This window comes from Mya arenaria, chromosome 11 (assembly GCF_026914265.1).
Source record: "Mya arenaria isolate MELC-2E11 chromosome 11, ASM2691426v1".
Taxonomy (NCBI): Eukaryota; Metazoa; Mollusca; class Bivalvia; order Myida; family Myidae; genus Mya; species Mya arenaria.
In genome coordinates this window covers 17171225-17199156 of record NC_069132.1, presented here as the reverse complement: position 1 = coordinate 17199156, position 27932 = coordinate 17171225, and the positions used below count along the sequence as shown (strand labels likewise).

The window sequence follows — 27932 nt, the reverse complement described above, 5'->3', positions numbered from 1 at the left end:
CCATTTCCGCATAATAATGATGGAAGAAAGACTAGTTCAGCGTGGAAATTTATTTCTCAAAGACATAAAAGTTAAACATACATTTACAGAAGTGAGGACAACTGATTTAAAAGCGTCAATGTAATCTTTGCTGTATTCATATAAAAAGCTCGCACACATGTACACAAGAGGTTAATACGAATACAGTGATATCACATATGTCAGTTATGGAATAAAATGAATTAATAAAAATTGAGCATACTTTGAAAGAATCGCAAAAACGTGGATACTAATGAATACATGACACAGACACAAGCTAGATTATGGCACTGCTCTCACTCGCGAATGCGTTCAGCACTGTCAGAGGGTGGGATAGAAAAAATGGTGATTTCAGTTTGTTTTTTAAAAATCAATCAGAACACCTCGGCCATTTTCCCTTGAGGTGCTCCGATTGTTTTTAAAATATATATACTTATGAAATTGGTTTTGGCTAACCAGTGGAAAGTGTGCCATGAATATTATCAGACAATTATTATTATTTTAATCAGTGGTGTTTCTTTTTTTACTTTTCTGTAGATCTGAACAATATTTTGTTTATATATTCTTAATTGTCACCATATTAGTTTTGTATAACTTGATATATATATATAGTTTAAGAAAGCGTAGTAGTCACGAAATTTGTACATTAACAAAATAAATTATGATCAATATTTCTTGGTGTGAGACGTCCACAAACGTATATCGTACATAGATACCATACGTTTACGGTAATGATATTACATGTTTAAATATTTTAAAACTACTACGAGTACTACGAATACTACGAGTACTTTTCTTGTTTAGGAAAACCATGAACTTTAAAAAAACGTGTATGAGTTTGTAGTGACTTTTAAGAATATAAACGAAAATTTCTATCAAATCAGATATATGAGAGTTAAGGAAAACTTAATTCGAAAGAAGAATATTTCATTGTCTCCTCTACATCAAAGAGATATTTAATATATTAAATAATAACAACTCATAACAGTGTAATTACAAATAACAAACTAAATGAGCCTTCATCAACAACACTATAAATATCGAATAAGAGCAAACTTAAACAGTTTTCTAAGGATATGACGTCTAAAAAGTAATACTTTGTATCGAATCAAATTAATTGTTTCATTACAATATTGATAGAAGTAAAGTACAATTTTATGAATACACAAAATGCATAAATTCTGATAGGCATGCGTGAAACAATAATTTATATAGATGACTACGACCTGCATGTACAAAAAGCGATTCTTTTATAACACATATAAAGTTTCTCACAATATACACTCCACATATACTTTGAACAGTAGAATAAGTTCTGGAGTAAAATGGAAAAAAAATCTTAAAGTACAAAAACTTTCAAACTACATGTGACCACGTGATCATCCTGCATTACGTGCATAGAAAATAAACGAATCGACATGATACTAAATACAGGACATAATAACAGCTTATTGAAAAAAGCTAGCAGCCAATTGAATACAAATGGAAACGTAGTTCACAGGTTACCCTTCGCTAGTTCACACATTCAAATTATTTTATTGGTCAATAGTTATTATTGGATAAGTATTTTCCAATCAATAACCAATTTTGATAACTGTATCCACACCAAAATAAACAACCACTTGTATACAATTGGCTGCTGTACATCTTTACAAATTATTCATTTGTATCCTTTCATATTTTTCCTCATTCTGAATACAAATACCTGTCGCATTTGGCAAAGTCCTGCTAATTTTAACCACTCTGGTGTGGTATCACCCACAGTACACTGTTACCCGTTGCGATTCCAAACTGTTTATTGCTAACAAGCTTCTTGAAGCGCTGACTGCACAATAATTTAAATGCATGCAATTCACAATCTCATTTTTAAGAAAAATCAGCATGGTTACTTTACAGGCCACAAAATGGTCAAGAATCTAATAAGTTTCTACATATCTTTATTCTGTCACAAAGTGTGTTCTATTATTTGCTGTTTGGTTATAACTTATACAGATACAACCTTTGTAAGCACTAACCGCTGTTTGTTGACCAACCGACATGACAAGCATCGTTGACAATTCATACCTACAAAACCCAATGCTGATTTATTTGTTAAATGCTACAGAAAAGTGCTCTTGTAATGAATGTTCTAACTTAAGAGAGTAATATTGCATTGCTGCACGTCTGTAGCATACTGTGCTGTTGGTTCCCATATAGGGACTCAGTCACATAATCTATATCACAAGGTATGCGAAAATACCATCTCTTTTACCACGTCATGCGACAACATCGCTGTCTGGCTTTAAATCAATCTCAACAATTGTATGGTCAGGATTAGTTTCTTCCTCAGTTGTGTCATCGTCATGTTTACTATCCATATTTTGCATTTCAATAGATTCCTTTCCTCCATCTCGTTTATCCTCGTTTGTTTCGTTAGAATTTACGTCCGGTATTTCCACAATAATCTCATTGTATGCAGGAGGGGAGTCCTTAGTCACATCAATACTCCCATCCTCTTCTCCACCGCCACCACCACCGTGTGTGGTTCGGTAATTACGGTAAGCTTTCTGTATAATTTTAGCAGCATAATGTTCTTTTTGCCTCTGAAGCGTGCTGCTGATTATATCATACTCTATCTTCTTTTTCGCCTCACCAATTTCTTCAGCAGGAATATCACCTGTTTCGGAAGTTCCCAGAAAATTCTTTGTTAAAGCATCTAATATGTCGCGACAAAATAGTCTATCGCCCTCATAAATTGGTATATCTAATTTTACTAACAAAAAGTAATTTGGTTTTGTAAGCTTCAATGGTTCGTCCAGATAATCAACAAAGTCCGACAGCCTGTCAAGAGAAATATATTGTGTCGCATCAGGATCATATTTCTCCCATTTCTCGTAGAACATATCAAAATCCTCCGGGGTTAAGCCCTGCTGTACGTCTTCAGTAGCTTGACTAAAGTTCTCTAAAATAACTGCAATGTACATGTTCACAACTACAAGAAAACTGATGACCAAGTATGTTACTAGGTACATGACGGCTAATGGGTAACTGCCACACGTATTCTTTTCGTCTTCCTGTGGATTACTATTACAATCTTTTGTATTCATCAATCCTTTCAGAACACCATCCCATCCCGCCGAAGTACACATTTGAAATAATGTTATTATACTTTTAAAAAATGTCTGAAAATTAAAAACATCGTCTAGTCCACCGTACGGTGTTTTCACATCTTTGAAAAAGTTCATTCCAAAAACAGCCCAGATGAACATTACAAGAAACAAAAGTAAACCGATGTTGAAAAGAGCAGGCAGTGAAACAGCAAGCGAGAAAAGCAGAGTTCTGATCCCCTTGGCTGACTTGACCAACCGCAGTACCCGTCCCACTCGGAAGACTCGGACAACACGAAGCAATGTGGGGGAGACCGGTAGCTCTTCCAGGTAGCCTCCTAGTGATAAACCTGAAATTTAAACATGGTCATGTATGATAAAAGTACCTCTATGTTATTTTCCTTTTTTATGTTGTTGTATACAATGAAGTCAACTAAGTAGGAAACAAGCCCAACTAACACCCATGTAGTGTAAAATGACCATACTTTTATTATAAACGATTATAAAATATTATGAAGGTATGCTATTTTGTTCTAACTGGTCCTTCGTCATTGCATTCACACACGTGCCATGCGAAAATAAACAAACTAGGAAAATGCATATTCACGCATATAACAGATATTATCAGAATGAAGAGAATGGTACATTTACTTGATTTTACTATTATGCTTAATCAAGTGAGCGTTCACATTTTCAGAAGATGTTAAAATTAGGTAAACAGGTATCTTCTTATATATTTTTGGCAGTTTTAATTGAATTTTTTATTTAGAATAAACAAAATCAAATTGGGACAACACGCCGGTATTATCATCTCAAAAAGGAATGACACTCTGGTCCAACACAGGGTTGACTGTGAATATCTTGTTGCTTCACAATGCTTAGAACAAACGGGTCACATTTCAAATTGTCAAAAGCGCAAACAAGATTTTGTTGTTGAAATTCATTGTAACAGAAGTAGGCATATACAACAATTATAAAGATACATTATGTATTTTGGTCACTATGAAACATTAACTGCATTAATCAGTTTGTGTTTGAGATCGGTGTGTTTGAAATAGACAGCATAAAATGTAAGGAGCACTTTCACAAACTTAATGAGTACAGAAATAATATTCAGTTTAACACAATGTATTCGTCTTAAAAAACTATCCAAAACAACCATTGGTTTTACATTGTGAAACAACAATATATTCATACACCATGGTTATGCATAAGCTTCATTATAAGGTCAAGGTATCGGTTCAAACACATAAAGTCCAGACCATAACACTTACTTATTGATTCAGCTGAAAGTATTGAAATACTTGACATGACATATTCGATGAATTAAACATGCATTTCATTAAAACTCATTACAAGATGTGATAATCATACAATACCGCCACCTGCTTACAATATGGAAGAAATACAATTTTTAAAGAACATGTATAATTATGTTTGATTTTGTTTTCATGGGAGTTCCTAGAAGTACAAATGAATCTGAGGGTGAACTATTTATGAATTCATATTTTCTTCATTTTAAAGTGATCAATGACTATACATATATAACTATTTGGTTGTGAAGTACTTAACATCGCCGGAATTAATGGTACCAAAGTCAGCTGCAAGACAGATCGAATACATATTATGAGCTGTGTTCATCTAATCAATAATTATTGATGCACCTCTTGTGCAAACTAACATTCCCAATGGTTAAACACTTCATATATTGTGGATTTCTGTAACTGTTACATCGAAAATGCTGTCAAAAGTAATGAGAATCGTTTGTCTTCAAATATACGAAAGTTCTAACCGTAAAAATCCTGTTACATATTTATTTTTAAAATATTAAGGCAACTCTACTTGAATTATTTAAATTGTTAACTGGTTTGTTAAATTCAATATTAATTGCTTAATGAGCATACAAATCGTATCAGCCATACATCTTTCATTACCTAATATAGATAGTACGACGACCACAAAATCAAACACGTTCCAGGGAATTTTGAAGTAGTACAGGCGGAGACCGGTGATTTTCATGATGCACTCGGCGGTGAAGATGACGATGAAGGAAAAGTTGACCCAATAGAGACCTCGAGTAAAGGCCTGAGTCTGTTCGTAGTGTTCCATAGTCATGGTGACCATGTTGAGGATGATCACAGCCATGATGACGATGTCAAACTTCTGAGTCGTCGTGACGTCAAACAATATATTTCCCGGAAACCACTATTTTAACAAAGTAAAAGAAGTACTATACATTTGAATTCAAAGAAATTATGGAAATGATAGAATGCACAATATCTTTTATAATTACGAATTATCAAAATCAAAAGTATGTATCTAAAGTACTTTTTTATTCGATCACGTGATGAAAAGAGAAATACAACAGTCAACGTTGTTATTTAGTTATATGAAATTAGATTTATTGATCAAATGTTCGATTAGCATCTGCACATAATACAAATACACATACTTACTATTAAATAATCTAACATTTTAGACTGTATACATGATAATAGTTGTAAACTACTATAGAAATAGAATACTTGTTATTCCCAAAACAGACAGTAGATATATGTATAAGCATCGATTGATCAATCCAGAACATTACCACGAGCGCATGCAGGGACAACAACTGAGGGGCATGCAATATAACAAATAAAGACGTCTTTATTAAATATTACTATTTTAACTACTGCTTAAGAAATAATGCAATATGTGCAAGCTTTATATATGTATTTTCAGGAGTCTCTATGATCCTAACATGCAAGGATATTAATTCGTTCTGTTAATTGATATCATTAAGCGTCACTCAATAGAAAATAAGAATTGAAATGTCTTATGAAATAAATGGGTGAATCTACGGTCAAGGTCCAGGTGCAGTAAAAAAGATGGTGCATGATAACGTGTTTTGTAGATTGTAGAGAAAGCATATCAATCAATGTTCTAATTTGTAGCCAAATCCATTACCACCGTGAGTGTACACAGTTGTAGCTGTTTGATTTGAATTGTGCAGTGCTTTGTGCATTGCTTATCGGTCTAGATTTTAGAAAATGATATTTTATTTGATATGCTTATGCCCTCAGGGATCCAGGGTCCAAAGGTCTCAAATGGAATGGACAACTTTGGTCCATCCATACGGTCATGCATGGATTCTCTGGATCACCGCTATATTGCAACACAGAATTACATACATGGTTTCGTTCTTAGAGAGCATGCATGTACATGTTACATTAATAAATAATGCCATTTTAAAGCGTTTAAAAACAGCAGGAATGATCTCGATATCTTCTTTAGTGGTTTAACAATAACTTTTAGAAGAAACTCTTTTTAGTATTGATGATTATATTTCCTTGGTAACCGCTATGCTTCTCAAAATCAACGATTCATAATAAAGGTATATATTGTTTAATGTTTTTGAAGATAGCGGTTAGAATATGATTTTATGTAATTTAACAACTTAATTTTAGCTTCATTCACATGACCAATGGTTTTCCTATTCTAAGAACGAGTCCATGTAAATAATTGTAGAGGTTATATCTATTCTGTTGCTTTGAGCGACAGGAAAATTGACTAGTCTCATGTTGCAGTATAGCGTTCTAAAGTGAGGGAGAATTTCCTCCATTCAGCAAACTAACAGTCGGTCTTGGAATTGATTTCTGGGGACTTTTTGACTGCATCCTCTTCATGGCATTATAGTATTTCTTCTGATCCTCAGTCATGAACATTTCTAGAGAACCCGCCTGAAGAAATGAACGTTGAGAAGTATGAAAGTAGTGCCTAGAGCAGGCGTTCAAAGCTTAAGCTGACGTCCAGCCCACAAAATAAAGCCAGATAGCATCCGTTACCTCAGGAGTACGCTAACAAACACATATAGGTAAACAGTTCTCTCCCAGAGATAACGTTACAATTCGTATAAGTATTAAGTGATTTCGAAATAAGTGTCTATATTGAGTTGCTATAAAAGGTTTTTGTTTTGATGTTATCAAGAAAGAAAACTGCCCAAATAACACAAAGGTTAGTACACTTATTCAAACAACTTCCAGGTAGGTAGCCAATTATTCATTTTTTAAAACATTTTTTGTTATATTTCGTTTAAGTTCATATAATTTGATTGTGATATCTAGTTTGAAACGATATACCTGTTTGGTATAATGTAAATAATTATATCTGGAAAAGTACATGGAGGTTGAATGATTAAAAGTTATCACAGCAATGCTATACTGCCGCTCTCTCACACCTGTTAATGACGTAAAATACTCAACCTCCAAAATTTAACAAAATAATGACACCTTTTTGTTACAAGGACTGTCATTAATTCGTCTAGATTGGGGTGAATTCGTGCAGAAATGTGAATGATGCATATTTGTTTAAATGGTATTGATAATAATAATAATAATAATAAGGAACTTATGCTTGTAATAGTTCTTTTTATTTATCTTCGAAAAAGTATTTCGGCACGAATTTTGAAAAACATAACAACATATATGAGTAAAAGCCCATTCATACACAACATAAATTTCAGGTTAGAAAGACGCTAACGTGACGTCAATGACGTCAAAAACCACTGACGTTTGGGCGTGGTACAGCCTTCATAGGGCTTTTCGATTGCATTCTTTTCATGGCTTTGTAATACTTTTTCTGGTCCTCAGTCATAAACATTTCCAGGGAGCCGCCTGCCTAGAATACGTCACAATAATAAGTTGCTGATAAGAAATTGATCTTTGTGTCTGTAATTGAAATCTAGAAAAAAAACTTGGTAAAAATCGATTCGTAACTACACACCTTATATGTATAAATAAGTATTATAACGAATACATTTGACAATCGAAAACACATCGACAATCAAATACTACAGTCAAAAATCAGTTATCGGCACGTATATTTTATTACAACTCTTTACGCCTTTTTGTATTTCCTGCAAAGGTTACATTGTTAATAATAATTTCTAACTCGTTTCGTTCATTCTCAGAAATTCAATGTTTTGCAATAAAGTAGTTTTGGTCAAGGTCTGACTGTGTTAACATGTGCTTTTATTACAAGATTCACGGATATAACTGCCATAATTGTCAAAGAAATTAATTTGAATTTGTAACAGTGCAAATGTTGCATTTGAGTGTCTAAAAATGCAATCAATTGCTTGTAAGATTCATTCTTTTAGAAACAATCGAATGCGTGCAAGCCTGGTATCTGTTTCCAATTTCAAAATCATCTGTTAATTTGGAATGATGTTTGGCGAATCAAACCCGACTGAAATGAATCCTGCAGTGCACGAATTGTCTGAGATGGGAAGCTTGGTTTGCTTGTGACTTTTTGTGCAGGTGCAATTGTAATGCAATTTTAAGATAGATCAGAAGAAACAATATATCTGTATTGCAATATAATTATATTTCTGTTGTGTTATTTAAATCAATGTTTCTTTTCCCCAATTGTATGTCTGTGCAGCTTGTATGTGCATTCTTGGAAAAGTTGAAGTGTCCAGTCCTTGCATTTTACACATAGTAAGACAGCTACTAAGCAAAGCATGTTGCATACAAACATTGCGTTCATTTATGACATTTTGTTCCTCATCCGTGCTAAACATCTTTAGTTAAGTTATCGACTTTTGACTGTCCCACAAATGGGACAGCCAGGACACATGGTAGGTGACACAATAAAACAAGTTCAGCACGGAATGCAGAAAACTAACATTAAGTACAACAGTGAGACATCGCTTTCAGCCGCTGGACAACATAAACTGGGCGGGGAGAAAACATTGACGTTGGACTATATTGACGCCAATGCTACTGACGTTTGGCCGCGGAACGGCCTTTATAGGGCTTTTGCCTTGCATTCTCTTCATGGCCTTGTAATATTTTTTCTGGTCCTCAGTCATTAACATTTCCAGAGAGCCGCCTGCCTAATATACATGGAAAATGTCAGATACAAAGCGAATATTGTATGTAAAAACTGCTGTTTCCAAGTTATAAACATTGATCAATATAATTAACAAACGGTTTAAGCAAAAGAGTGCATAAACCAATTACAGTTTATACGTTGTATAAATATTTTTGATCAACATTCGAATGCGTTCACTGTTTCTTGTCACACTTAACGTACAACAACATAGAAGCTCAACAAAGCAATCGATGTCAAACATCATTCGAATGTTCATTTTAAATAATTCTAATCTCCAGCCCTAAGATACATGTACTAAAATACTAAACTGAAACATAAATTTGATAAATATTTGCCATTTGACTCATCCTGTAAATATGTTAAACTACTTTTAAAAGGAAAGTGCAACCTTCGTTACATTTGCATACTGTCACTTACATTTACCAAACCTTGTCATCAGTTTTGAAATTGGACAGAAACATAGGTACAATTCTGAAATTCAAACAGTGTAAGATTATTAACATTACCGGAATTGCAATAGATAGTAACGACATAACGCAGGTATTACGAACCTTCTTCTTCTGCTTGTTAAAGTTGTCGATGATGACACCAATAAAGAGGTTGAGCGTGAAGAACGAGCCAAATACGATGAAGAAGACGAAGTAAATATACATCAACGGGTTTATCTCATCATTTGGTTGGTCATCAATCTGAATAGTTTTAGATGGAAAGTGTTATCATTTTTTTAATTAATGCCTTAAACAGTGCTTGTATGTTGTGTCACTGCTAGTCAGCTTGTGTCGGAGAAGGTTTTAAATGTGGTTGTTGTACATGATATTCTGAACCCTTATTTACATGTTTTACATAAAGAAGGAGACACATCGGTAGTATTTATTAAGACATGTTTATGTAAAGTGTTATCATTTTTTTAATTAATGCATTAAACAGTGCTTGTATGTTGTGTCACTGCTAGTCAGCTTGTGTCGGAGAAGGTTTTAAATGTGGTTGTTGTACATGATATTCTGAACACTTATTTACATGTTTTACATAAAGAAGGATACACATCGGTAGTATTTATTAAGACATGTTTATGTAACTTTGCATTTTTAAATGAAGTATGTTTGGTTTAAATCAATTTTATTTTATAAAAAAGTACAAATGACAACATAGATTTCAATACAAGTATTAAGAATTCGATTCAAAATTAAAGACTAATAAATATTATGTTCTTTGGCATTGAAAACCTATGTTTATAATCTGTCTATCTAATGAATTTTGAAAGATGTTATTATTTGTAAATTCATTACGTGTCGGAAATAGGACAAGGTTTATCACGTAAGAAAGTTAGCAAAGAACTATTTTTGTTTATTACCCTGTTCACGCTTAGCTGTATATAGAGCACACATATAAAACGGTTTTGTACCAAAATATAGAACAATTTCACGGAGACCGTCATTATGTTTACCTTGTAGTTTTAATAAAATGTCAAAGCAACAAAACACAGTACAACATCACATGTCTATTACTTTATCTAATATAAGAGACAAAGTTACTTAAACAAGTACGGTTTTACCTTCGATGGGCTATCTACAGCATCTCGTATAATATCAGTCCAACCTTTATATGTCGCCTGAAATGCACACCCGCTCGTACCGTAATACAAATTCTATTATTATGATATGCACATATCTGCCATATTTAAACCTAAAGAGGGAGTTTTCGAAATGCCTTTATATCAATGACTGTTTATAACATTATATCACTGATACAAAGGACATTATGATTACATTTCGAAACCCCGGTTTTCGGGGATATTCATACATGTACACTCCGATGTTATACATGTAGTGGCCAAACGCTCAAATACATACTTCCGGTGGGCTGTCGACGGAATCCCTGATGATATCAATCCAACCCTTGTATGTAGCCTGAAAGGAAATGGCACTAAACAACGAGAAACAACACCGAACTAAGCTCTGGAAGGTTCTGGAGCCATTGTACATACACATGTCAATGGAATAAGAAAAGAGAAGAACTGTCAATGAAGAAGATTATCTCAGTTTGTAATTTTTACATCGTTTATGTAGTTTTGACATTTGAAAATAAATGTCATAAATCCAAAGAGTTTCTTCTTTAAAGAAATGATCAGTCATAAGTGTTACAGTTTTCATAACGAATGTGACGCACATGCAGTTGGTGTGTTTTTAAAATGCATGTTTTCATTCAACAGAAAGTAAACATCAAAATAGAAAAACAAAAAAAACACAAATTCAATCAAATATAATAAAGGTAAAAGTAAATTTCCAAACGCAAATATAAAAGTGTTTGCAAAACAATCATGCACACTCATTCACTATTTAAATAATTGCGTACACTCATTCGCTATTGAAATAATCGTGCAAAATTACAATACGTAATCTAATAAAGCGTTTGTTTAGAACTTCATACAAGGAGTAGATGAAGTTAGTTGCGGGTGATCCAGCAAACAAATTTAGCGATGGCAAAATCAGATTTCGCAATATTGTGCAATATTTTTCGCAGGAATATTGTGCTTAAAGTGAAGGCGATAACGCCGAATCATAGTTCTTATATGGCAATATGTGCATAAGTAACAAAAATCAAGCTTTGTAAGTATATCATAAAAACTGAACATGTTATCTTGGCAATGTAATTGTTGAAATGTGCTCCTTACAATATTAAACCGAAAAATAAGACACCGTGCAATTTGTGATCTGTTTTAGTTATCGTTACATTTTTCATTTTTATCTTTTAAGATAATTATCTATTCCTATGGTATATCCGACCAACACCATGCCTTTCAAATACAAATGGAGAAGTAGGATCAAAATCATGTTTTGATTTGTATTTTTGTTCAAAACCAAAGCTAAATTTTCCACAGCAATTAACAGAGGATTAAATGTTTCAATACTTACCACTTGGAACAAAGCCAGATAGGAGTTCAGCACATTATCAAAGTTGATCTGAGAATTTTCCCAAGAATAATTGTTTGGATGGTTCAAACACTCCGTTTTATTTTTAACTTCTGAATAGTTGACTCTTGTGCCTTCAAAGTCAACACATTTGTGGAACTTTCCTTTGAAAAACTGAACTCCGACGATTCCAAATATGAGCCAAAATACCAGACACACCAGTAACACGTTGAATATGGATGGAATGGCCTTAATCAATGCGTTGACGACAACCTAGAGGAAAAAAAAATGATTTATAAAAGCTTTGGTAAAATATAACACACTCTATTTATATAGTTGTAAAACAAAGCAAAATACAATACATTTAAACAAAAAATCAACAACAGTGTTTCTGGTAGTAATAAGTATTATTGTTTGTCGACTTGCGGTAGTGTTCTAAGATATAGTACATGTAATTCCATTATGCTTTAAAGGAGTTTCTAAAGTCTTCACTACCTTCATTCCTTCCCATCTAGACACAGCTCGCAAGGGTCTCAATGCTCGGAGTGTCCGCATGGCTTTCAGTGACTCCGCGTCGCCTATGTTAGCCACTTTGGCTACAATCATTATGAGTGAAATCTGGAAAACAAGTGCTGAACTATAAATATCATTATATGGTGGTTCAAAGGTTTGCTAGACAAATTCCTCCATATAATTTATATTCTTGTGATCGGTGGATTTCGTATTGGGCATTTGTCCGCCAAGATATGTGATTCCTGAATTTTGCTTCTCTAGTTTACGTTTCATAATTGAGTTGTCATTGATCTTTTTATGATATTTTAAAGAAATGCCAATTTTCATTGAAAGCGATGCGTTTGTGTTCTTCCTTCGTCCATACAAGTTCGGCACGGCCTGTGGCTTTACAACCTTGACCCTTGACAAAACATAAATGCCTCAAATAAATCATACACAGTACTACACTTAGTTAGGTATGCTATGCCGATACAAAAACTAGATCAACGTTGTTCTGGATGAGAAAAACGGCCTAGTAATATCAGTATATCCCTGTATTATACAGGTGTTGAATATTTTGACATCTAAAATACAAACACTAAATGCTCGATAATCATTCAAAGACACTTTCTAACTAAACTCTAGCGAAATTTGTATGGGAAAGGGAACATCATATATAAACTTACAGCCACGATGACAAAGTCAAGCCAACACCATGCATCTGTAAAGTAATACTTCAGACCGTATGCAAACCATTTAATCAACATTTCCAGGAAAAAGACCACGGTAAACACTTGGTCCATGTATATTAAAACCAACTTCAATATTGGTCTCTCATCCAGGTATATGTCCTCTAATGCCTGAAATTTACATAGTTATTTCCGATATGTAAATTCAGTACATAGCTTTATCAATGGTTTTCTTATAATTGAAATACATGTATAACTTAAACATAAACAGAATGTGATTTATTCGCATAAGGGTATCAATAAGAGCTTTGCAAATTGAAAGAATGTCCAAGGTCCATACCAAGGCTAAACTACTGGCCAGGATCATTATAATGATGAAAGTCTCGAAGTATTTGTGTTGAATAAACGTGAACGCCTTTGTTCTCCAGCCGAAGAACATCTTGCCGAATGCAGAATTTTCCACCTTCATACAACAAGTGCATTTGTTTCTAAATATATTGCAGAAGCACGGGTCTGGTTCCTCGGTTTCAACCAGGTCAGCGTTGTTAATTACCGGGTCACCTGTTGCATCGACCGGTTTCAAACCTGTTTCTGAATCATCTGATATTGTTGAGTCGGTGTCAGAAAGTGTACTGCGATTTTCTCCGCCTGAGGTCCGGCTTGGTGTTCTTGTCGAGGGCTCGGACAACTACAACACCAAACCACATTGTATATTTCATTGGTGCAATCCATAAATGGTTTTCATAAGGAAAGGTATAAATCTCTAACATTTGTTGAACTGTCAATAATTATACTTAGGCAGTAATCTTATGCATCTTTGCTATGTAAATGTTCGAAGTTATTTTGAGGAACCCATTTTTGTTTTGAAAATTAATAAATATGGTATTGATTCAGACAATTTCTACATACCATGGCATCAACTGTATCGCCGTTCATTTCTGAAATGGAAATCAATACGAAATTTCGCATCACTTTATTGTATGTTATGATTATATTAAACAGGAATTTATTGATGGTTATATGCACTTTCATTATGATTATTCTTTATATTACAGGAAATATACACATACATGCTTTTTTAAATATCCACAACCGTTTAAATATAGATAAGTAAATGAATTGACATTTTATTGTAAAGGAATGCACATGCAACGTGTACATACATACTATTCAATACATGTTAACCCAGTGAGACATTGTATAACCTACGTTCATTTAAACCTAGTTAACAAATGATCTAATAATTATTTTTAATTAATAATATGACATAAAATCTAAAGTTCACATGCATTAGAAGTATAAGAACACATCACATGCTCGAAAGATAGTTAGTAAATGTTATGAACCTGCTTGTTTAGTAGAAGGCGTAATGTGTCCATTTTCCTCATGCGTCATTTCACACACATTACCATTACCGATAACACTGCCGTCCAGAAGTGTCCCATTCTTCCCGCCCGAGTCAACGGTCACCGGTAGGGGGCGCTTTTTCTCCCGTGTTCGCTTTACAACCACTATTACATGGACTTTGATCCAGTTTCCTAGTCTGAAATATGAATGCAGATTTCGGTTTTATACTATCAAGTTATAGTGAACTTTAGTTATAGCAGCATACTTGAACAGGCAAAATAGTTATCTTTTTAGATAATCTCACATTCAAAACGAGACACCTTCTTCCAGGAGGATGTATTTGTTTTGAATTTTAAACAAGAAAATGAATTCAATATACGATATAAAGCATCGTTTTATAATCAATGAATCAAAACGTATTGCTTGACCTACACTTTTAACTAACAACGTTTGGTACCATTTTGCTCATTGGATGCAGAAAACACGATACAAGCGCAACAAAGTGAACAGTTCTGGGTTTGAATTCAGTAATAATATAAATTGAAACAAAGGTAAAATACACATACGTAACTACCAGTATACCCATGTGGGCATGCTTATTTTAACGTTTACTCACTTAGAACTTTGTCTTAAACGACTTCTACAATTATTCAACAACTCAATGAAGCTCTGACACATGTGGAATATTATGTTAGTCGTATGATCTGTGCGATTGTATTACTTCGTGTGACTTGCGTCAAGTCCATGTCGCACGAGACCGAATGTCGAGCGCGACGTTTCTTAAGCAAACAGAAGTGATAAAATCACACCCATCAACCGACTTACAAGATTTCTCTTTTATTTCATACCTAGATTATTTTTGTTTGATTTTAAAATGAAAACGATAATATTTTTTCTTTAGAAAAAAAAACATTTAAATACGACGAAACAATTTTTTTCTTTGGCGTAGTTTTGTGGAAGTAGATTTGCGCATGCACAATAGGCAACTGTGTGATACGAAATCAGAAAAAAAAACAACAGTTATATAGATTTTCTTTCCGGTTCCCATTTTATTCAAATCGTACAACATTTTTGACAGACATTGTATTCGTTCAGAATTAAATTATCTGTGGATATTTTAAACTATTTTTACATGCACAATTACTTTATTTATTCAGCGAACAATTGATGAATGGTTACCTTGAAAACCTGCTGATGGCTTCCTGCAGTTTATTTGGTGCCGCGGGCGCCTCCTCCTCCCCCGAGTCCGAGGCCAGGCTTTCCGTCCCAAAGGAAGCAATCAGTAAGGCCAAGAAAAGATTGAGTACCTATATAGACAAAAAACACTGTTAGCTTTTGCTATAAAAATGCTTTGGAAACGAATTTCATCATTTAAATGATCTTTTCTTTTAATTCAAACATGCACTGATATGCAGAATTTCAAGTAAACAGTTACATACTGTAATACTTAGCAAACATGTACATATTTTTGACCGTATCCAGAAATACAAATGTTTAAAGGGCACTCACCACCAGATTTCCTATAATGTATGTGAGTAGAAAGAAAGGAATACATGGATATCCAGCAGCTTCTATACAGTACCACATGGAGTCTATCCATTCACCACACAGCACTCTGAACACTATCATAAACGAGTGCAAGAAGTCTTTAAAGTTCCATCTTGGAATATCATCCCCGAAATATGGGGGGTAATATTGAGCAAAGAGTTGTTGTCCCATGATAGCGAATATGAAAATAACTATTCCTAACACAAATGTCAAGTTTCCGAGTGCACCTAATGTTCGTGCTACAATACTTATGAGCATGTTCAATGTTTGCCATGATTTCGCGAGTTTAAATACACGCAGCTGAAAAAAAGTCATATAAGATAGGTGTAATCTACAGATAAAAAGTACTGGATGTTAAATTGTTAAACATTTCTTTTAATACTTAACAATTATTTATAACAGACACTCTATTAGAATTTCTTTGATATTTAATATTTAGTGTTTAACTATCTTTAAGCAATTGAATAAAACATTACCAATGGTATGTTTTTTGCAATAAAAACCATGCGAGTGATCTTATTTAAATGAAATTTTATTAATTTCAATTTAAACTAATTGAAAATATAATATATGGGATACTTACCAAACGGAATGTCCTCAACACAGACAAACCTTTGACATCTTCGAGTAATTTTTCAAGAAAACTAAATGCTACAACGATGAAATCAAACACATTCCAACCATCTTTCATGTACTGGATAAAGCCTAAAGCTATGATCTTCAGAAAGCATTCTATGGCGAAGATATAAGTAAAAACCTGTAAAAGTAAAATATTAATGAGAACAACATCAACACCATCAAATACCACGTGCTAAATAACGCCATAAATGCTTCGTCGGGAGGCATTATTTTGCTTCGAATGAAGACTAATAAAGACGTACAAAGATAACTTTTCTTTTTCTACATCAAAGAGCTTAAAGAGCACCGCTTTCGTTTTATTACCGGAGTTTGATTAGGTGATTAGTTTCCTCAAATACTTCAACAAACCTCTTTCCAAAACAATGTTTTGACAGTGCCCCCACCAAGCAGCGGTCTTGTGAAAAGGTTTGTCGAATGTGTGTTTCTGTAAGCGTCGTAGACTGCGCTATGTTTCATTTAAAATGGTCGTGAAATAGTAAAGTTATGTTTGTTTAAAGTCTTCATTCGAAGCTATATATTGCCTTCCGACGAAGCTTTTTGACGCAATTTATCACTTGGTATACACAAACCGTAAATGTACACAGAGTACTGTTTTATATAAACTGAACTTCATCCTACCTGATTGCCGGCCTCAAGAGTATGCATTGCTTCTTGTGTAAGTCCATGTTGATCCGCACCGAGAAACGCTGTATTCGCCAAGATGCAAAGCGTTATGAAGAGGTCGACAAAAGCATCCAAAATGAAGAATCCTACGATGGCTTGGATCTTGGCAAACCACACGGGTACTTCCCAGCTGCAGAGTAATCGCCAAATTTTGTCCTTTAGAGGCTCATTCTCCATCATGCTAAAAATGCTTCCACTCAATACGCTGCGTGTCCTTGAATTTGTTTCCACGTGGTCAATGAGCTCTCTCAAAACCATCACATCTGAAGTTTGTGTAAACAGAGATGTTAAAACTACAATTAAGACTACAGGCACAAGGCTAGTAACCAAAATATTACACACACTTATTTAAAATGTACAAGACAAAGGCCAAATAATAATAATGATCCTTGGCAATGACACAAGGCAAGAAACCAACACTTAAATACAAAAACTGGTCAAAGGCACAAGCCAAGTAGCCAAAACATTAACAAAAACTCTGGCCAGAGGCACAATGATAGCAGCCAAAACAATAATAAAGACACTGACCAATGACAAAAGGTAAGTAGAAAAGTTTACCATCGACTCTGATCAAATGCACAAGGATACTCGCTAAATCATTAACAAAGACCCTTGTCAAAGGCATAAGACTTGTAGCCAACACATTAACAAAGACCCTGGTCGAAGACACAAGGCGAATTGTCAAAACATTCAAGAAGACCCTTGTCAAAGGCATAAGGTTAGTAGCCAAACCATTTATTAAGACCGTGGTCAGAGGCACAAGGCTAGTAGCAAGACCATGAAAAAGGCACAAGGCTACGGTACAAACATTTAGAAAGACCTTGATCAAATGCAGAAGTAAAGTTGCTAAAACATTGACATATACCCTGGTCGAAGGCACAAGGCTTTTAGCCAAAAAAATAATTAAGACCGTGGTCAGAGGCACAAGGCTAGTAGCCAAAACATTAATTTAGACCGTGGTCAGAGGCACAAGGCTGAGGTCCAAACATTAACACAGACCCTGGTCAAAGGCACAAGGGCTGAAACCAAACATCAACAAAGACCCTTGGTAAAGACACAAGGGTAGTAGCAAAAACATATACAAACACCCTTATAAAATGCACAAGGCTACAAGCCAAAACATTCAGTAATACCCTGGTGAAAGGCACAAGGCTACTTGCCAAAACGTTTACAAAGACGCTGGTCCAAAGAGCAAGGGTACTAGCCAAAACGTTTACAAAGACGCTGGTCAAAGGCACAATGCTACTAGCCAAAACGTTTACAAAGACGCTGGTCAAAGGCACAATGCTACTAGCCAAAACATTTACAAAGACGCTGGTCAAAGGCACAAGGCTACTAGCCAAAACATTTTCAAAGATGCTGGCCAAAGGCACAGGACTACTAGCCAAAACGTTTAGAAAGACGCTGGTCAAAGGCACAATGCTACTAGCCAAAACGTTTACAAAGACGCTGGACAAAGGCACAATGCTACTAGCCAAAACGTTTACAAAGACGCTGGTCAAAGGCACAATGCTACTAGCCAAAACGTTTACAAAGACGCTGGTCAAAGGCACAATGCTACTAGCCAAAACGTTTACAAAGACGCTGGTCAAAGGCACAATGCTACTAGCCAAAACGTTTACAAAGACGCTGGTCAAAGGCACAATGCTAATAGCCAAAACATTTTCAAAGACGCTGGTCAAATGCACAATGCTACTAGCCAAAACATTTACAAAGACACTGGTCAAAGGCACAAGGCTACTAGCCAAAACATTTTCAAAGATGCTGGCCAAAGGCACAGGACTACTAGCCAAAACGTTTAGAAAGACACTGGTCAAAGGCACAATGCTACAATCCAAATCGTTTACAAGGACGTTGGTCAAAGGTACAGGGCTACCAGCCAAAAACGTTTACAAAGACGCTGGTCAAAGGCACAATGCTACTAGCCAAAACGTTTACAAAGACGCTGGTCAAAGGCACAATGCTACTAGCCAAAACGTTTACAAGGACGCTGGTCAAAGGCACAATGCTACTAGCCAAAACGTTTACAAAGACGCTGGTCAAAGGCACAAGGGTACTAGCCAAAACGTTTACAAAGACGCTGGTCAAAGGCACAATGCTACTAGCCAAAAACGTTTACAAAGACGCTGGTCAAAGGCACAGAGCTACTAGCCAAAACGTTTACAAAGACGCTGGCCAAAGGCACACGGCTACTAGCCAAAACGTTTACAAAGTTGCTGGCCAAAGGCACAGGGCTACTAGCCAAACGTTTACAAAGACGCTGGTCAAAGGCACAGGACTACTAGCCAAAACGTTTACAAGGACGCTGGTCAAAGGCACAGGACTACATGAATATATTACATACATGTAAGAATTTTATAACAAAACACTTTCAGGTACCTTTTGGATCAACTTGCGATGCACTTGGTGTTCTACAGTATCCTTTCGATCGTTTATGCAAATCGTACCCGGGGTCGTCCTGAAATTGATACATCATTGTTTTGAACCTAGCTACTTAATATTTCTGAAATACAAACAAATATCGAAATTATTTATGTCAAACATGCTTTCTATAGATATTATACTATGAAGCATTTTAATGTAGATGATGCATGGTTTGCTAAGCACACAGCTAGGCATACTAGCAATTAGTAAACATTTCTTTGGTTAGTATTGTTAGAATCAGTCGTAATGTTCACCAATATAAAACAGTCCATGTGAGAGTTAGAGGGTATACCGTTTTCTCCGCAGAAATGAGTTGGTTTTGTTTACTCCTTCGTTCAAACTGTTCCATAAGAAATGAGAGTTTGTCGGTAGGGGAGTGAGGCGAATGCCTGGAGTGGGAGGTGCGACTACTCTGGGATACGTTAGAACTCCTTCTTGAGGATTCCTCAAGCGCTCGCCTCATGGAAGCTTTTCGGGCAAGAATTGAGAACTTTGAAGGTAAGGTGCATAGGCGTATATCATCAGAACAGGGTGTGACGGCATTCGAGTCGTCTGCATATGGGAGATTGAGAGATTCCAAATGAACCAATGGCTGGCGTTCAGCTTGGTGACGCAACTGCTTTGCAAGCTTTATACTAAGTCTACTTGGATTTGATCGACGTCTTCTGAAGTAAGGAGATCCCGGTAGGCTAAAGCTGGCCTGTAAAAAGCTAAGCTGGGTTAGACACAAAGGCAAGCAGGGTTAAAAGCCACTTCAAGCAAAGGTGTAAGTTCTACTATGGAAACCGGTTAGTAGCCGCGTTTTAAAGACATGCTAGTTACGTTTAGAATTAATCAAAATCAATAAATTCGATACATGTTCGTCGAGCACGTTTTTGTTATATTAAGTAGTATTCAGTTAGTAGCTGCATGCATTACAACTGTTTATTAATAAACTAAGCCAAACGTGATCGTCAATTAGTTAAACAAAGCATGATCGCACTGCCATTTTACATCGCAGGGACAGTCAACTTGTAGACTCGGGCTGTCAGTTCCAACTCTTGCAAGAGTTTCGATTAAAACCAGGCAGTTTATGCGCGCGTAACTTAAAGCTACGAATTTATTTGCCGGTTAAAGTGAAACCAATGCAAACTGAACATGTATGGATACTTTGGGTGACAATGAGCCCACCGCTTGAGTAGTATGTTCTACATGATGCGTAATCAAAAACACCAAATGGCTGACGGCGACAGTCGCTATTTCTTTGACATGTTAAGTCGATTGACAAATTGATTGGCAGGCCAATGATGTTGCACTTGATTCAAAATACACTTGTTGGTATATGGCGGAGCAAAAGCCACGATCATTCAATACTTTAAACCCTTGAAATGCTAAGTATATTTGCAAACTGCAGTAAACATGCTAATTTACAAATTACTTATTATTAGATTGCAAACATCAATTGCGTTAAATGCGTTGATATGTCTTACCTTTGTTCCAGCCACAGTAAGATGGTGTGGGTCCAATGAGTTTTTCTCCGACTGCACTGATATTTTGTCTACCCCATCTTCGCCCTTGCTCTCTGACCCAGGACTGAATTGAGGGTCGCTGGTATTGGATACAACGCTGGGACTCTTCGTTATTTCGTGTATAACGTCTTCAAACTCATTCATCAGCTTATTCTATTAATGCAGACAACCATTTTATTAATCATTTAAAACATTTAAAAAACAAAAATGTCTAAAGAATATACATGCTTTGTTTGTATGACCAAAGAAACAAATGGCATAGAAAAATAAATACCTTAGTAAATGAACAATTACAAAGATGTTTTCATGAAATGATTTAAACTTAAAAAAAAATATAAACAACAATTACAAAATGCAAATATAATAAAGACATTTAAACATATAACAGAGCAGCAAGAAGTGCACGTAACGTTACGGAGGTTAGGAGACACCACGTAACGTTAAACAAAGGTATAAGAGAGGTTAAAAAACACCACTTGTGCTTCACTTGTACGTGTGGATGCCGGTTCATGTAAAAGTCGAGTTTGTCTCTTTATTGTACTTGATGGCCCTCTGTCACACACACAGAATCGTGTACCTCGTGATTTTGTACCTTTCCCTATCGTTCAGGGTGAATATGATACAACGTAAACTCTCTAAAATGCCTACTCAAATGTGTGACGTAGATATCAACTAGACGTTTGGAGTTGTGAAGCTTACCTGGACCGACGCCACATTTAGAAAGTAGCCCACACATACACGTGCAAGGACAAGAAGTGGTTTGGCAACCTCTCTATTATGTTCATATATTTAGATTATTTAAGTTTTGGTAAACGGAAAGGAAACAGTCACAACAGACAGCATACAAGTTATATAGTTGTAAACAACAAAAAGAAAAGACTATTACCAAGCATCAATATAGGTAAATTCAAGACGAATTTCAAGATATAAAATTAATCTTTTAATACATAATCTACACATACATTGTACTCCTGTTTATTGAGACCTAATTTGGCCATTTTTATTCAAAACATTTATTGGCAGCATTTTTCACTATTTGTTCATGCACAAATGTTAAAACAAAATATATTAGTCTTCACGAAACGTTAGTCTGCGCTCGTGAATGGTATAAAGGTGATATTGATTGAGAGCTTTGAAACAGAGTGAAATGAAGTGTTTTATTAATCATTTACAGTATATCGATGTACATTTAAGTTTACAGTTTTCGGTTTTGGCAACACAAGTTTGACCATATTGCAAAGTCCTGGTGCTTCTCTCAGCGTCTGTTTTGCGAACTATCATAAAAAAGTAAAAACTACAAACATCAAGGTTGAAAGGAGCTGATGTATATATGAAATAGCTGTTAGAAAAATGGAAAGAATAGCAGTTAAGAAACTGTGTTCAATACTACCTTTGAATTTTCATAATCCTGTTCAGTAGAAGATAATTGCAAATGAAATTCAAATGTCCATGCACATGGATGGGCATGCGATATATGAATCGTATAAAGATATCTTTCAAGTAATGTGTTTTCCGAATAAAAACAAACTGAACTAAAATCTAAACAGGCAGCTGTAACAAATTCAAATAACATCGACGTAATCTACTTCATGCATTCATTAAGCTTACATGAACACTGTGAACAAATCGACCAATACTATTTACAAAACAACAACTGCAACAGTACAATTACATATTACAAAATCACAAATGACAAATCAACATAAACGTACAATTGGTTAAAGTATATTTTTTCACAACTCAACAAGTAAACTATGCTATGGGAATATAATAACGATACTTATTATTAATTATAATGCTTTTATTATTATATTTATGAAATACAAAACGTAATCGACATTAACATGTCGGGTTTTGGAAGGCCTTATACTCCATGTGTATCCTATTACATAAAAGTAAAACCGTACTTCCTTCTCCTGCCTCGCCTCTTCAGCATCACTTTGGTCAGCTTTCTGCTGGTCCTCATAGGACATGGCGACGATGGCCAGAATCAGGTTGACCAGGTAGAAGGAACCCAGCAGAATAACGAATATAAAGTATAAGCTGTGTGGTAAACCTTCAGCTCGCAGTACCTGGGAACAAAAACATAGACATATCAAATCAAAGCACTGAAAACACTTCGAATGTCACTTATTTATTTTGTCGGCTCAAGTACAAACCTTTGAATGATTTTAACATATGTTAATACATTTCATTTACTTATTAAAGCTGCACTCTCAAAGATTGAACGTTTTGACAACTATTTTATTTTTTTGTCTTGGAGCGAGCCAATTTTTGCGAAAATCCATGGAAACTAATTATATAAGACTGCTGGCATATTTTTATATTTAAGTTAAAAAATTGATGTTTTATGCATTTTTTTTAAACCGTTAGTAACGGTTTAAGCCATAAAACATTACTTTTCGATCTGAAATATGAAAATCTGAGATCTGATTATTTGTCAGCAATCTTATATCACTGGGGTGCAGATTTCTACGCAAAAATTTGCCCTTTCCAAGACAAAAAATAAAAAAAGTTGTAATAATGGTAAATCTGTGAGAGTCCAGCTTTAACAAGTATATACTATGGTGGAGGCATCTCTTCATGTCACTTGATGTATTATAAACTTGATATTATTCATATGGTATATTAACGGATGGTACAGTTGTATAAGTAAGGAGTACGTGTTTTAGTATTGCGGTTCATTGGTGGTTTATTGGTGTATGAAAACATTTGGTCAGCGCTCGGTTAGCCAAGTAAGAAGGACTTCATCATTGTCCGTGCAATGACCAAATGTTTGCATACATCGATGAACATTTGTAATGTTTTTTTCTCCGATCGGTTTAGCTCTATGTCATTTAACAAGTTGTAAATTTACAATCAACGGTTATTTTGTCATGCAAACGTAAATGGTCTGTATTTTTTCTTTTAATTTAAACAGAACCATAGAACCGGAACTATGGTGGCATATTTCTGCCACCAGATAACCATATAACTAACTAGTTAATTAAGAGGTTTGTACACCAAAAATATGAAAATAAGCAAACAAAATGGTCTAAACAATATGTGCATTTGAATAAATCTGATGAAATGTAGCGGGTATTTAAAATAATCGTTGTCAAAAATTACGAAATTCTCACCAGCATGTACAGGTTTTCCCAGTAATCCTGGGTCATAAGGCGGAAGGAACAGAGAAGAGCCCAGCCAAAGTTGTCAAAGCTGGTGTAGCCGAAGTTTGGGTTTTCTCCGATATACTGCAGACACTCATAGCCTTCCGGACATTGTCTGAAAACACACCGGTAGGTGAATTGAATAGGAAATGGCACAGAACTAGCAAGATGGCATATTGAATTCTAGACACCATTATAAATCAAATATAGTTATATAAGTTTCTTGATAACCATGTCTTCTTTCCATATGAAAATTAAATCCCCCTTCCCCCAAAACAACATTGAACCAAATGTGACCCGGAATCATGAAACATTTTTAACTATACTAAATTGGAGAATATGAATGATATAATCTTTATGAAAAAGCATTAATTATTGCATGTGTCAAATAAAGGCTTTTATATCTAATTAAGCAAGAAGTTAGCAAGAATGGACAAAGGAATATTGAACGATTGAATGAAAATAGCATACAATAAGCAAAGCCCATTTCATTATGGCGGGAAGCAACCATATGCACTAAAGCGGAATAAACTGTGTTAGAAAGTAGACATATTAATAACACGTGGATATCTAGATGTCATGCAGTAATGAAAACCGTTTATAATTCTGTACGATTATAACAATTTAAATGTTTGGGCACTTGGAAAAGGAAACGTCACCTTGTTGCGAGGTTTCGTAACTTAAGATCCATTCGTCAAGTTATTGCATGGCTTAAGTATAGGTTTGATGTGTCGTTTTGGGCTAGTATAGGTTTGATGTGTCGTTTTGTGTCAGTATAGGTTTGACGTGTCGTTTTGTGTCAGTATAGGTTTGACGTGTCGTTTTGTGCTAGTATAGGTTTGACGTGTCGTTTTGTGTCAGTATAGGTTTGACGTGTCGTTTTGTGCTAGTATAGGTTTGATGTGTCGTTTTGTGTCAGTATAGGCTTGACGTGTCGTTTTGTGCTAGTATAGGTTTGATGTGTCGTTTTGTGCTAGTATAGGTTTCACGTGTCGTTTTGTGGTAGTATTGGTTTGATGTGTCGTTTTGTGCTAGTATAGGTTTGACGTGTCGTTTTGTGCTAGTATAGGTTTGACCTGTCGTTTTGTGGTAGTATAGGTTTGACGTGTCGTTTTGTGCTAGTATAGGTTTGACGTGTCGTTTTGTGTCAGTAAAGGTTTGACGTGTCGTTTTGTGCTAGTATAGGTTTGATGTGTCGTTTTGTGCTAGTATAGGTTTGATGTGTCGTTTTGTGTCAGTATAGACTTGACGTGTCGTTTTGTGCTAGTATAGGTTTGATGTGTCGTTTTGTGCTAGTATAGGTGATGTGTCGTTTTGTGTCAGTCTAGGTTTGACTTGTCGGTTTGTGCCAGTATAGGTTTGACGTGTCGTTTTGTGCTAGTATAGGTTTGACCTGTCGTTTTGTGGTAGTATAGGTTTGACGTGTCGTTTTGTGCTAGTATAGGTTTGACGTGTCGTTTTGTGTCAGTATAGGTTTGACGTGTCGTTTTGTGCTAGTATAGGTTTGATGTGTCGTTTTGTGCTAGTATAGGTTTGATGTGTCGTTTTGTGTCAGTATAGGCTTGACGTGTCGTTTTGTGCTAGTATAGGTTTGATGTGTCGTTTTGTGCTAGTATAGGTGATGTGTCGTTTTGTGTCAGTCTAGGTTTGACTTGTCGGTTTGTGCCAGTATAGGTTTGACGTGTCGTTTTGTGCTAGTATAGGTTTGACCTGTCGTTTTGTGGTAGTATAGGTTTGACGTGTCGTTTTGTGCTAGTATAGGTTTGACGTGTCGTTTTGTGTCAGTAAAGGTTTGACGTGTCGTTTTGTGCTAGTATAGGTTTGATGTGTCGTTTTGTGCTAGTATAGGTTTGACGTGTCGTTTTGTGCTAGTATAGGTTTGATGTGTCGTTTTGTGCTAGTATAGGTTTGATGTGTCGTTTTGTGTCAGTATAGGTTTGACGTGTCGTTTTGTGCTAGTATAGGTTTGACGTGTCGTTTTGTGTCAGTATAGGCTTGACGTGACGTTTTGTGCTAGTATAGGTTTGATGTGTCGTTTTGTGCTAGTATAGGTTTGACGTGTCGTTTTGTGCTAGTATAGGTTTGATGTGTCGTTTTGTGGTAGTATAGGTTTGATGTGTCGTTTTGTGTCAGTATAGGTTTGACGTGTCGTTTTGTGCTAGTATAGGTTTGACGTGTCGTTTTGTGTCAGTATAGGCTTTACGTGTCGTTTTGTGCTAGTATAGGTTTGATGTGTCGTTTTGTGCTAGTATAGGTTTGACGTGTCGTTTTGTGCTAGTATAGGTTTGACTTGTCGTTTTGTGGTAGTATAGGTTTGATGTGTCGTTTTGTGTCAGTATAGGTTTGACGTGTCGTTTTGTGCTAGTATAGGTTTGATGTGTCGTTTTGTGCTAGTATAGGTGATGTGTCGTTTTGTGTCAGTCTAGGTTTGACTTGTCGGTTTGTGCCAGTATAGGTTTGACGTGTCGTTTTGTGCTAGTATAGGTTTGACCTGTCGTTTTGTGGTAGTATAGGTTTGACGTGTCGTTTTGTGCTAGTATAGGTTTGACGTGTCGTTTTGTGTCAGTAAAGGTTTGACGTGTCGTTTTGTGCTAGTATAGGTTTGATGTGTCGTTTTGTGCTAGTATAGGTTTGATGTGTCGTTTTGTGTCAGTATAGGTTTGACGTGTCGTTTTGTGCTAGTATAGGTTTGACGTGTCGTTTTGTGTCAGTATAGGCTTGACGTGTCGTTTTGTGCTAGTATAGGTTTGATGTGTCGTTTTGTGCTAGTATAGGTTTGACGTGTCGTTTTGTGTCAGTAAAGGTTTGACGTGTCGTTTTGTGTCAGTATAGGTTTGATGTGTCGTTTTGTGTCAGTATAGGTTTGATGTGTCGTTTTGTGTCAGTATAGGTTTGATGTGTCGTTTTGTGCTAGTATAGGTTTGACGTGTCGTTTTGTGTCAGTATAGGCTTGACGTGTCGTTTTGTGCTAGTATAGGTTTGATGTGTCGTTTTGTGCTAGTATAGGTTTGACGTGTCGTTTTGTGCTAGTATAGGTTTGATGTGTCGTTTTGTGGTAGTATAGGTTTGATGTGTCGTTTTGTGTCAGTATAGGTTTGACGTGTCGTTTTGTGTCAGTATAGATTTGATGTGTCGTTTTGTGGTAGTATAGGTTTGACGTGTCGTTTTGTGGTAGTATAGGTTTGATGTGTCGTTTTGTGCTAGTATAGGTTTGACGTGTCGTTTCGTGTCAGTATAGGTTTGATGTGTCGTTTTGTGGTAGTATAGGTTTGACGTGTCGTTTTGTGCTAGTATAGGTTTGATGTGTCGTTTTGTGCTAGTATAGGTTTGATGTGTCGTTTTGTGCCAATATAGGCTTGACGTGTCGTTTTGTGTCAGTATAGGTTTGATGTGTCGTTTTGTGCCAATATAGGCTTGACGTGTCGTTTTGTGGTAGAATAGGCTTGACGTGTCGTTTTGTGGTAGTATACGGCACTATTAGTCAGTCCTATTTGTTTTTTTCTACTAAGTGTTTTTCTGGGGTTCCGTTTGTTTGCGTTTGTTGCTTATTTCGTGATTAGTTTTATGGCAATTATTCAGACTG

General features: G+C 35.6%; 1 protein-coding gene across 14 annotated transcripts in view; it reads right to left on the bottom strand.

The window, feature by feature from the left end:
• Positions 1 to 41: 41 nt before the first annotated feature.
• Positions 42 to 27932, bottom strand: part of LOC128207716 (sodium channel protein para-like) — a 73868-nt gene continuing 45977 nt past the window's right edge. For 5 of the 14 annotated variants that reach the window (XM_052910812.1, XM_052910810.1, XM_052910817.1 and 2 more), the window contains 21 exons: positions 24320 to 24464; positions 23108 to 23272; positions 22591 to 22608; positions 21162 to 21353; positions 19985 to 20392; positions 19648 to 19726; positions 17224 to 17531; positions 16550 to 16723; positions 15928 to 16266; positions 15598 to 15725; positions 14418 to 14614; positions 13981 to 14009; positions 13412 to 13759; positions 13069 to 13242; positions 12386 to 12508; positions 11894 to 12163; positions 10832 to 10888; positions 9533 to 9670; positions 7656 to 7763; positions 5039 to 5309; positions 42 to 3454 (listed from right to left, as the gene is read on the bottom strand). In XM_052910812.1, the coding sequence (XP_052766772.1) occupies positions 2274 to 3454; positions 5039 to 5309; positions 7656 to 7763; positions 9533 to 9670; positions 10832 to 10888; positions 11894 to 12163; positions 12386 to 12508; positions 13069 to 13242; positions 13412 to 13759; positions 13981 to 14009; positions 14418 to 14614; positions 15598 to 15725; positions 15928 to 16266; positions 16550 to 16723; positions 17224 to 17531; positions 19648 to 19726; positions 19985 to 20392; positions 21162 to 21353; positions 22591 to 22608; positions 23108 to 23272; positions 24320 to 24464 (4852 nt within the window). In that variant the 3' untranslated portion in view covers positions 42 to 2273. Of the gene's footprint in view, positions 3455 to 5038; positions 5310 to 6721; positions 6827 to 7655; positions 7764 to 8874; positions 8983 to 9532; positions 9671 to 10533; positions 10591 to 10831; positions 10889 to 11893; positions 12164 to 12385; positions 12509 to 13068; positions 13243 to 13411; positions 13760 to 13980; positions 14010 to 14417; positions 14615 to 15597; positions 15726 to 15927; positions 16267 to 16549; positions 16724 to 17223; positions 17532 to 19647; positions 19727 to 19984; positions 20393 to 21161; positions 21354 to 22590; positions 22609 to 23107; positions 23273 to 24319; positions 24465 to 27932 lie in introns of all 14 variants that reach the window. The other 9 variants (XM_052910814.1, XM_052910822.1, XM_052910813.1 and 6 more) reach the window with 8 other exon arrangements.